Raw genomic sequence first — 12130 nt, 5'->3', positions numbered from 1 at the left:
TGTAGACTCCTAGTGAACTACGTTAAGAAGGTATTTAGGCATCAGATTGCTCCAAAAAAAACTGATTCCTTACAATTTTGCCAGAAAACAATAGTTGGAGCAGCTGGACAAGATCACTTCAAGCAGACATTTCTACTCAATTCATGCATCAATCACACCAAAGGTAATGGAACGAATGCTTGCAAATAGTCTAACCACTGGCAATCGCTTGCGGTAGCATACCAACCTGTTTTTCTTTTTTTTGCCCACTGTGCAACTCTAGACAAAGGCCTGCCTTATGCAAATCAGTACTGACGCAGCTCCTCCTGGCAGCAGTCCATCCCGAACTGTCAGGCAAGGCCCCTCCAGAAAGGAACAGAGCAACCCCAGACCGGTTTCTGCCTTGTTAGGCCTCATCAGTGAGGAATAGCTTGGATCCTATGGCTCAGTGAGCAAGGGACTCATGTCTGGGTATCCTTGGCTACTTGGGGTGTTACATCAAGCACACAAAATTCATGCAGACTGTTCTTTGCACGACGATAGCCATCAGAGCCTCTGATCTACCCAGGCTTACCCACACCACTGATGGTCAAAACACTGGCAGCTCTCTTTTTTACAGCAGTGTCCAATATAATTGCAAAAGCCTAAAAACTTCAAGTGTATCCATATGTCTTTCAGGATGCAGTTGCGTCCTGAGAAGCACATCAGCATGGCATTCCACTTGCACAGCTGATCATTTCAGCCGACAGTGACATGGTATTAAACCTGGTGAGATGGAACCTTAAAATGGTTACAGTCTATGTCACCTGTCCAAACCATAGAGATCATGACCCTTGAAGACACCAGCCATGCATTTTAAAGACACATTCGGTCACAATCCTCCAGACCACAGCTGGGATGAGGGCAAAAAGAACTGAGGTGTAGGGGACGGGTTGTGGTGCTACAGCCAGAGCTGCTGACTTTGGAACTTGGGAACCATGTTGAAATCGCGGCATCGAGTAAACACCCTGTGATTCTAGGCACATCACTTAATCTCTTCGTCTAAAAAATGAATGTGACTTTGTGTAATGTAGCTGACGCTGGTGCTCCAACGCCCTTGGGCCATGTTTGCGCTATATAAAAACTAATGAGCAAAGTTAACTGCACCCGCCATATTTCATTCCTGCTTTGTATGACGACGGTGCACCAAGTGATTGCGAGTGACATGCACTGTAAATAGTCAAAGGTCTCAAGTAAGCTACCTTGTAGGACATCCAGCTAGTGGGGGGCCACCGGGATTCCCAGTGTAAAGAACAGAGCTGCTGCCCCCTTCTGGCTCGCCGTAAGAACGTCAGGTGCCTGCAGGCCCCAGACCTGCGATGGGATTACCCACAATGCATCTGGTAGCTGATCAAAATGGCGCCGGCAAGTCATCCTCCTCCTTTCTGACTTAAATAATTTTAGCGGTGTTTGGAGCGTAGAGAAAGGCCTCCTCTCTGAGTAAAGACGGCGAGTGATTTCAGCAGAGTGCAGATACGTTCTTGTGTACTTGCCTCCCTGTTCATAGTAAAACACTCTTGCACACAGAACCTAACGCGTGTTGGAAAATGTCCACATGGTCCGCAGATCCTTCTCTTCTCGGAATAATACGTTCTGGGAAAAGACCCTCTCGCAGAGGATGCTGTTGGCATGGCAGCCAATAAACCCTTTCCATTCCGGGTGGGTGAGGAGTCTTGGCTGCAGGTGTGAAATAGGAGAAACTAGTTCAGTACAGATCTGTGGCCCTGCAGGGATGGGTCAGAGTGCACGATAGTCTCTATAATGGGTAGACTGCACGGTAGGAGTAAATGCTGGCGCTGTACGGGTATCTTTTCACTTACAGGGTGTTACAGGCTCTACATCACCAGTGACGCAGTGCTCCATTCTGGGACTTTTGTTTCACAAATCATTGTTTTCAAGTGTGCTAATAAAAATCACCCGACTTGGACCAATACCACAACTCCCAGAATTCATTAGCTAGCTGGACTAAAGCCAGTAATTTGGACAGGCCGGCCTTGCTGATATGGAGGCTTTAAAATTCATGGAGCTCTCAAGGTGTACCACGTCAAGCAAGAGTATCTGATGGAGGCCAGTTTCTTTATTTGCTTTCTGGGACTTGTAGTCCGTTATGCATAATGGAAAAACAAGACTACCAGTACACAAAAAAAACAGAAAAATAAGACTGCATAAGCCCATTTTACCTGAAATGTGGCAAAAGGAGTGCTTTGTGTTTGCCAGTGTGTGTGCAATTCAATGTTGGCTAATGAGCTTGTGACACAGGGTCACGACGTACATTCGAGACTCGAACGCTACAGGTACACGTTACTGTTGAAAAAAATGGATTATGCACTCCGGAATGCAAAATATTATGGACATCAACAGCATGCACACCGAAGAGTATATATTGTGTTTTTATTTAAAGGAGTTCCAGAAGATATGAGGTCATCGACCACCTACCTGCCCTACATCATTGGCTGCCGAAGGCATCAGCAATATACTAGGATAAAAGCTGTCTGGTCAATTCTGGCTTTTTAGCAAACAGACAATTGAATTGTGGGACTTGTAGTCTTGTTCTTAACGGGTTATTTGGGCTCAAAAAGCCCAACCTCAATGTGCAGCAGGCTTAATAGCCAGAATTTGGTCCCCGTGTCAAACGTGACAGCGGGTCAAAGGTCAGCTACATATAACGCATAACCTAGACCCTCTGGATAGTTTATGGGTTCCATCCAACGGGGGGTCCCACTAACCGACCCCTTCCCCCTCCCCCCCCCATCCAACAGGAAACCCCCACCCCACCCCACCCCCCCCCGAGCATCACCCCCTATTTTTGCTCCCCCCATCATGACGTCATTATGCACACACCAAAACAATATGTGTTGTGAACGGTGACAGACCCGGTGCCCAAAAATAGACACGACCTCGCTCCCCCGGGTCCAGTCATCAAACACAGCCCCATCTGCTGCGGCTCCTGACGGCATCAGCATGAACATTGAGTCCAGAGACCGACGGATCTCCGTCCAAGTGAAACTGGCAGAGACCAAAAGACCATAATGAAGGACCGCGTGCGTTCTGGAAAGGCCAGCGCCGGGCATGTGCCGCGCGTTTATCCAACAACAGGATGCTGGACAGCGCGGGCACACCGCAGCTAGCCTTGTGCAAGGCCGAGCACCCCCCAGCAGAGTCCCAGCCAGGAGCGGCCCAGCGGCGCCTGCTCACGCTTACAAACCACAAGTACCCTGAAATCAAAACAAAATTATTCCTGGCCTCCAAAGGCGGACGCGGGTTCTTCGTCTCACGAGGAGCCCCGAGCCATACCTATCAAATGACTCCATGTATGACTCGTGCGTTACACCTTAGGGCAATCTTAGTTTTTTTAACCAGTTACGCTTTGCATTCTGGGACTTGTAGTTTAACCGTTTTTGTGTTAGATTCTAGTATTTCAATAGCGCTTACTATCCCTGGGTGGGACGATGAAGCGCTTGCCTATATGAGTAGCGCGCTACACTGTTTTGGATGTGTGGTTTGGTGGGTGTTTTCTTTGTTTTGAGCCTATGAGTCAAGTGTTCCCATGTGGTGTGTGATGACCAACGACGTGTGGTTATCCTGTTATGGGACGCAACAAGTAGAAATGTGGTGGATGGAGAAGTGTGAGACACACACCCACAGTTTTATGGTTTCCAGTATGCTGGTAGCTTCGAACAGCTCTGCAGGTCTCTAAGGTGTTTTATATGATACAGTCTGCTTAGTTGGTTCCTGCACTGGATTGTACAATCTGAGATTTCGTGTGTAATTGTGGTCCTGGACTGGCATGGTTCGATGAAGGTAGACGTGGAGAGAGCTCCTGGGATGGGCATTATTATCACTCCATATCTGAGCATCTTTGTAAGATATAAAGAAAAGGTACAGTTTGTAGTGTATAGCTGTTTTGCACATAACACTATGGCCATATTATAGTAATGCAAATTGTCCAGCAGTGTGTGACAGATCTCTTCATTTATTCCTTCCCTGTTCATTCTGTGATATCTGTTTTTTTGGCTGTATAATGTCCGTGATGGACAACCCCAGTACCAAATATGTCATGTGAATGCAAGAGGTCTATGTTGCAATTTGCTGCTGACCACTGCCTATTATGGCCACACTATTATTGTGAGTCAAAACCATGGCCATTGAAACTATGCGGCTGTGGGCTTCTTTTCATAATTAGCAATTTGCCTCATTTGCCACCTAATCCACCATGTGCTGCATAAACTGCAGAGTTTCACAAAAAAAAGTTTCCAGCTCAAACAGTTCAAAAGTTACTCAAATTCAGTGACATGTTGTTGTGCACTGGAAGGCACTTTGCACAACTGTCTTTGGAAGTGTATATGCTACGGGGTGCCCCTAATGTTGGCTGGTAGTGCGTGCCATGGTTTGGTGGCCTGTCCTGAGAAAGCAGTGCATCCTACCGATTGCTTATGGTACAGTGGTATGATGATGTGTTGAAAGCCTGGAGCACAATCTCTTGTTTGGTTTGTATTGCTTGAATTCAACTTATAGGTATAGCAGTGTTTTTCCTTTAGAGACTGTAGGCAATGCAGGGTGCCTTGAACATTTCCCTGCTAGTTACAGGTAGTAAGTGGACCAATTTTAGGACTGGGATCATGTGTTCGCTTGGATGAAGATGGAGAAGAAGCCCTGCAGTAGCATTCTGTATGAGTTGTGAATGCGGGTGCGCTTGCATTATATTTATGCAAAAAATACCTCAGGGGCTTTGCTATCAATGGTGCAGGAGGGGCCATCACAACTAGGATAACCAAATGGCTCCCGGACACCACTTTTTCACTTCTGGACTTTACTTTTACTGAATTGTGGGAGCTGTAGACATGGTTCATACTAACTGAGTTAACGGGACCAACACACCTGGTAACAATAATATACAAAATAAAAATCCAGGAATGGGAAAATTATGTTCACAGTGACATGGAACCACCTGGTGATGCCAATCGCACAAGAAGCCTGAGGGATCCACTGAACCCTTAAAGTGTGCTCCTTTGGGAGTTACATTAGTTATAGTCTCTTGCACTTTTCGATTCTACCCCAATCTCATGCACATCAGAGCTAAAAGCCCTTCCTTTCCAACTCCTCCTATGAGGTCTCTCCTTGTCCTCATGCTCAGATCTCTCAAGTTTCCACATTCTATCAAACAATCAGTTTTGTGAAGCATGGCTACTCACCCATGAGGGTCTCAAGGTGCTGGGAGGACGGGGCCTCCTCCGAAGAGCCACAATCAATCAATCAGTTACTTAGTTAATTCTACTTAGGAGTAGTTCATTTAGGCCAGATTGTTTTCCATGTGCTTAACGCACTCAGATCACTCAAGTTTACTAGATCCAAGTGTGAGTGGCTTCCCCAGTTCATGTTTTCAATTTGCATTTTGGAATTTATAGCCTGGTTTATTCTTTTAAAAAGTAATAACTACAAATCCAAGAGTGCAAAGGAAAAAAAAAGCCTGACCCGGGTGTCTACTCATGCAGGGAACTTTAGACCTCTGAAAACAGTTCATTCTTTTCCTACTGAAAATTCGGGGCTACAAGTATCAGAATGCAAATTCATGGACTAGATGAGTGGCTCCTGAAAGGGAGGGGGGTGCGTACGAGCTCTGCATGCTTAGACAAGCATTGGCGTGTTGATGCCAACCTAGAGTTACCAGATGACTTTGTGTCACCAAGACACACATTTTCCAGTGTTACGCATTCTTTTCTTAAATCATTTCTTTCTGTGTTAGGCCTGCTGAAGTGAGCCAAAAGTACAACTTCCCAGAATGCACTGGTTTGTTATTTGAAATCACGAGACTGGAAACAACAAGCACTGTGACTGAGTCGGAGTATTCCAGTACCCCTTCCGCCAGGAAAAAAAGATCCATCTCAAGTTTGAGTGTGGTCATGATATGATGCCATGCCATGAGCACAACATTTTCCATTCTTGAGGCTATGCTACAGAAAACTCACACTGCTGCTGCAAAAATGCAAATACATCTGCACCACTTGTCCTGCTTGAATAATAGGGAACAAAGCTCTAAACAAACATTTTGCACCATGGCAAAACCTGGAGTAAATTGATTTCATGTGTTTTGTGCATACATAGTGGGAAGTGTAGAAAAGTATGTTACATGCTTAGCAATTGTGGTACAATTAATGTCCTCTATTTTTGCATGGTTATAAAAATACTTCTGTAATATGAATTGGATTAACATGTGTGTGTTCCGTAGCATAAGCAGTAAACTAGTCCAAAGATATTTCACTCTACGTTTGCACCACTGTAGATTTTCTATAATCTGTCCCCTGGTCTTCCCTTTCACAAATCGTTTTCAGACGTGTTCCTGTAACATGCACCAAGACTATAAGTTCCAGAACGCACTGATGGGGAATATGAAAGCATACAATTTGAGCCAAAGTGCCCACTTGACATAATAGCCCTATGTGTTAATTATTTATATCATTAAACTTTTTTTTACCCCCAAAAAGCCATGGCAGGTGCCACTGCCTGGTTTATTTGTGATACATGACACTAGTCTCCTTAGCAGCAATGCATGTACGCAACTCTCAGGTTTCCCAGTTTCATGTGTGCAAACTTCACCCGCTCTTGTTTTTTTTTTTCTTTCTCTTTGAATTCTGGTACTTGTAGTCCTGTCTGGTCCAACTATAAAATGAAGACTGCAACTGCAGAAATGCAAAGGAAGTCCTGGACTGGTTAAATCATTCAGACAGAGCCCTAGTAAAGATGAAAGCTCCCCATGTATTCCTCGGAAATCAGTGTACATCAGTATGTGTAAATTCTTGACCCTTGCTGGAGGCAGCAGAAGGCATGTGTTCAGTCTTCAAGGAAAAGCAGCAGTACTTTCTGGGACCCTGAATCGAGGATGTGAGAAAATCGTTAGGTGTAGCAGCCAAGAAGGAATTAAGGAATGAATAGACTACTGATGTACAACTTCACAAACTGAAGCCTGTAGTCTGAGCCAAGTGGTTCCATGTCAGCAGGACACGTGTCCAGCCTTGGAGGTCTTCCACCATGTCAACTGGATGACAATATTTCTAGTCTAGTGTATTTAGTTACTGAATAAACATGACGACATGCTTACCATTCTGGGACATTGTTTAGAGAACTGGTGCATTCTGGAAGTTGTAATTTTGGTTTATGTCAACTGAATGACACATATAATAAATTAATTAATTCTCTGAGTTGTAGTCTTGAGGCACTCGTTTTTACCAAGCCTTGGAATTAATTCAGCAAACTTTTGCACTGGGTTAAAGTAACCATTGCATTTTGAGAGTTATAGGCGCTTGTTCAGTCTAAGCAACCTCATCAAAGAAAGTTCAGAGCGCTTGCCCCTCAGTGAGCACAGTAAGGCATTCTGGGAGTTGTAGTTATCTGAGACAGTTTGGAAAAGGACAAATTCACAAGCAAGCTGGCAACATAGAGGGAAAAGGCCTCTATATTGGAGGTGGGTGGGCTACTGGAAGCTCGAGCCTGAAGTCTGGCTTTGCATCAGCGCAAGGTCTTGTTGTGACCTCAAGTCCATAACGAGCCGAGCTTTCATGTATGGTCTGCCTGCTACTCGAGCTGTACCCAGGATGTGGCATAACAACTGGAGCTACCAATTTTGGAACTGGGGAACCAGGTTCAAGTTTTAGCAGGGGCTGCACATCCTGTGATTCTGGGTAACTCACTTAATGTCTCCGTGCCTAAAAAAAAAAAATGAATGTGACCTTGTATAATGCAACTAGCGTGCATGTAAAGAGCTCGAATATCTACGGCTCCAGCTGTGTTGTATAAAAACTGTACAGATATGCACTAAAAGGTAAAAACAAAGCCTTAACATAAAAAAGAATGTAGCTGATTTGTACGAAGTGAAAGCAGGAAGCCTAGCTAAATCCTGGCTTCCCTGCTTAAATTGTGTGAACATGGGCAAATATTTCATTTCACCAAAACTCATTTTTCTTCATGTTTGTCTATGACAGCATTTCCAAATAGTGAGTCCAGTATACTAGGGTACAAAATCCTATTACGTTTGACTTAACAGACTATTATATAGGTCTATAATAATCTGGGCGTTTACAGGGTTCACATGACAACTGTCTTGTCTTTTGGTTCATTAATGGCGCTGTCCCCAGTGTGGGTACAGGGGCAGGAACGGTTCTAAGTTCATGTTTAAAAATTATCATTTTCATGTTAAAGAAATACTACTTTTTAATTTTGAAGAGACTTTATCGTATGTTGTATGATTTGCATAGCAAACCTTTTCAGTGCTCACGAGTTGTAGCAGCCACGCAAGACCCTTCGTCTATGCACTCCTTGTTCATTTCTTGGCTCGCCCACCTACTCTATATCACAATATGTACACTGAGTAAAGTCATAAGCGTTTTTAGTGAATTCAGAAATGTTGATTTCGTTTTTTTTTAATGTCAGTTTGAAACATAGTTAGTCTCAATATATATTTTTCATTTTATTAGCCCAAATATTAATCTATCACTATCAATGTTTCTACTATTGACAGTGAGCGAATCTGGAGAGTTTTCCCTATATCTGGCAAGCTTAAATCCCGCAGCGGTTTCGTTCAACCTGCAGCTTCAGAGGAAAGCGAGACGGACCTTGGAAGAGAAATCCTTCATGGACAGAGCCCCGGCTGCTGCAACCTCGCGCGACCGGGCGCGAGAGGAAACACCTTGCGCAGCTGCACGCGCGTCCCCACCCTCTCCACTGCGCCTGCGCACAACGCACAGGGGCAATTAAAACCCGGTGCTATCTGCGTGTGGACAAACAGTGGCCATATGCGCTCATGTGAATGACACACGTGTACCTCCTTAATTACATCATGAAATAACAACAATCACACAATACTTATGCACTTCTTGCACCGAGGTGGCGACTGCAGAAAAAAGTGCATGGAAAATGTGAAAAAGTTAAAGGGTGTAATATACCATTTATTGTCGCCGCTGCGCAGGGGAGTGAATACTGACTAAAATAACCGTAATAAAAACAAGTATTTACATATCAGCCATGTCATGGACGTGTGCACTCAGTGAATGCGTCAGTGGGCGTTGCATTGCATTCATTGCCACTGCTGAGCTGGGAGGATGCCCGCTCTGGCCAACATGTACTTCCACCCCGGCAGCTTGGGAATTGCATCTGATTTTAGCAGGAGAAAGGCTCGTTCATCAGACGTGTCTCGGGGTGACAGCCCCTGTCAGCGGCAGCGCACATTTTAGGAATTTCTGAGCCACCGTAATTGCCCTGACACAGCTGCAATGCAGTTTTTACTGCCCGTGGTGTGAGAGCAATACCTTACCGTCCCCGGCACTGCACCGGTGCTGGGCTCCGGCAGGCAGCAGCCCCCCTGCCCCTGGTCGGATGGAGGGAGGGAGGGCGAACTCAGAGCATACAGGAGGGGTTGGGGGGGGGGGGGGGAGGACGCACTGACCTTTGATTTGGGCTTCGTACTCTGCGATGATCTCTTTGTCCTTCTTAAAACGGGACATCTTCCGGCCGGGATCTGTCAGCCCTCAGATCCCAGGGGTCCCCCGGTTCCTGCGCAGAGGTGGGTGGCTCCAGGGGGTACCACTCTTCCTGTAGCTCCAGAAGGGCCGTTTGGTGTTCCAGTGCAGGGATGGATGGGTCCAGGGGCGGATAATTCCAAGGGTGGCACGATCCAGGTGGGGTATCTCCAGGGGTGGACAGCTGCAGGGGAGGGTAACTCCAAGGATGTGTAGGTCCAGGAAGAATAACCTCGGGGCTGATGGGTTATCTCCAGGAGTGGTTGGTCCAAGTGATGGGAGCTCCTGGGATGGACAGCTCTAGGGTGCGTTAAGGAGCTCCAAAGGTGGACAGTTCCGGTGGAGGGGTGAGGACAGCTCCTTGGGACAGTGGCTCAGCTACGGGAGAGGGCAGTTCCAGGGCCTCCCCTTGCCCTGCCCTGTTTAACTGCACTGCTCACCGGGGAGCGCTCACTCCGAAACTGCCCCTTCCCAGCTTGTCTCTTTCGCTCCACTGCGGAGATAATCCGGCCCCTGCCCCTCAACTCCTGAGCCGGGGAGAGCCCCCTTCATTTGCAAAACAGGGGGGAGGGAAGAAACCACAGACCAGCAGCAGAATCCGGGAGTCCCGGCACCCCCCTTGTCAGGCAAAAGCAAGCCACCTGCAGCAGGCCGAGAGCTCCTCGAAGGCGGGTGAACTGCAACCAGCAGGCACCAAGAAGCAGCAAGACGCCGGCTGAGGGGCAGCGCAGCCCCTCCTCTGGAGCACCCCCCGGGGGCGAGGGAGCTTCTGGCTGCTGTCCAGATGCAGATCAGGTTGCAGGGGGCTCTCTGCACATGCTCCGCGCCTCCGGCAGCGCTCCTGCCCCTGGCCGGGCTCAGGGGAGGGCAGGCACGAGTTTCCTGCCTCTGATGCCTGTGTGAGCAGGTCTGCCTTCACTCACAGCCTGCTGCCGGCCAAGAGGTGGTGGTGTTTGGTTTATTCTCCCGTTCTGTTTTTTCTCCCCTTCCGCTCGCCGCTTTCCTCCCCGTCCACTGCCCTTCCCTCCGTCTCTCTTTGCTGCAGGGTGGTGGAATCGAGGGAGCTCACGGCACGTCGAGGCTCCTCCCACCGGATTGTGTAACAACTGACACATTGTAGCCCGCAGGAACAGTAGAACTCCCTGCGAGGGAGGAGGAAATGTGGTACCACACGCGCTCACACACAGCAATCAGATACGCAGACACAAAACACATCCACAGATCCCAGTGAACACACATCCACCACACACCAATCAGATACACACACACACAAAACACATCCACAGATCCCAGTGAACACACATCCACCACACACCAATCAGATACACACAAAACACATCCACAGATCCCAGTGAACACACATCCACCACACACCAATCAGATACACACGCACAAAACACATCCACAGATCCCAGTGAACCCACATCCACCACACAATAACCACGCACGCAGGCCCGCAACGCACCGACAGCGTGGGTAGTCCGCACGTGCACCCAGGTCAACCACAAACATATATACACAAAACACCACACACATACATTGACAAAAGTGCAGATACAGTCAAGCAAACTCAGCAGCACATGAGAAAATGTGCACAAATAGGCAAAAACACACGTCCGACACATACCAATGACAAGGAAGAAAAATACATGCATCAGAACACAACAAAATGTACACAAACATTAGTTCCATGATGTTTTTTACGTAAGTAAGACACCGTATACGCCTCTTGGCATGTGTGTGCACAAGCAGCTACAAAACGCCCACCCACAAACACCACCTATTCACAGGGCAACATAACCAAGTAACTTTAAATATATGTTGCGTGCATTTGTATAGAGATTTACTTGTATGGCCCCTTAACGCTGCTGCACAGATGCACGCAAACGCACAATCAGAAATTGTTCTAAAACGCGCTTCTGGTTACAGGATGGGGAGCCCTCCAGAGGCAAGTGATTATTTTGCCTGGGGATTCGAACACCTTGGCACTGCGCGTACTTGGTCCTTTCCAGAGCAGCATCTAGTCACCCTAGCGCGAGGTTAAAAGCTCAAGAGCCTATTCTAAGGCTTGCTCTGCTAGGTGAGCAAGGATAGGCGTTACAGCACCCTCGCCAAAGCATGGCCTTCAGCACTATCTGCAATAAGACTATATATATCTCCCAGAAGCGGTGGGTACCCTTGCTCCCTTCCTCTCCAGCCAACCTGAATCTCGCGTTTACTAACCCTCTCTGAAATTTGCACCATCACATGATGAAGCACGACCGTTTTGGTAATATAATTCCTTGATTCTTTTGCCCTAAATGGCCCTCCACAGTGCTTTGAGATGACTCATTGAACGCACAACGCACTCCAATCAACATAACATAATATCAAGGTCTTTTTTTTTTTTACTGTGCCCAGATGTCTGAGGGACCCGCTGCCCAATACACTTGTATTTTAAATAGCGCCAGACTTGAAAATGGAGGCACGCATGCGCACACACAAGGTCTTGTACAAACCCATCGGCACACATATTACTATATACATACCTACATACAAAACCACATACAAACATGGAAGCCGACAAATAACCACAAAGAAATAAACTGTCTGGTGAATTTTCT

General features: G+C 46.9%; 1 protein-coding gene across 2 annotated transcripts in view; it reads right to left on the bottom strand.

Moving 5' to 3' along the window:
* SRGAP3 (SLIT-ROBO Rho GTPase activating protein 3) overlaps nucleotides 1-10568 on the bottom strand; it is a 447418-nt gene extending 436850 nt beyond the window's left edge. The window contains exon 1 of one of the 2 annotated variants that reach the window (XM_069206335.1): nucleotides 9455-10568. In XM_069206335.1, coding sequence (XP_069062436.1) covers nucleotides 9455-9512 — 58 coding nt within the window. In that variant the 5' untranslated portion in view covers nucleotides 9513-10568. The remainder of the gene's footprint in view (nucleotides 1-9454) is intronic. The other variant, XM_069206334.1, reaches the window with a different exon arrangement.
* Between the last annotated feature and the right edge of the window lie 1562 nt (nucleotides 10569-12130).

Source organism: Pleurodeles waltl, chromosome 9, assembly GCF_031143425.1.
Source record: "Pleurodeles waltl isolate 20211129_DDA chromosome 9, aPleWal1.hap1.20221129, whole genome shotgun sequence".
Lineage (NCBI taxonomy): Eukaryota > Metazoa > Chordata > Amphibia > Caudata > Salamandridae > Pleurodeles > Pleurodeles waltl.
Note: the sequence above shows the minus strand (reverse complement) of the source record. Positions and strands in the feature narration are given on the sequence as shown.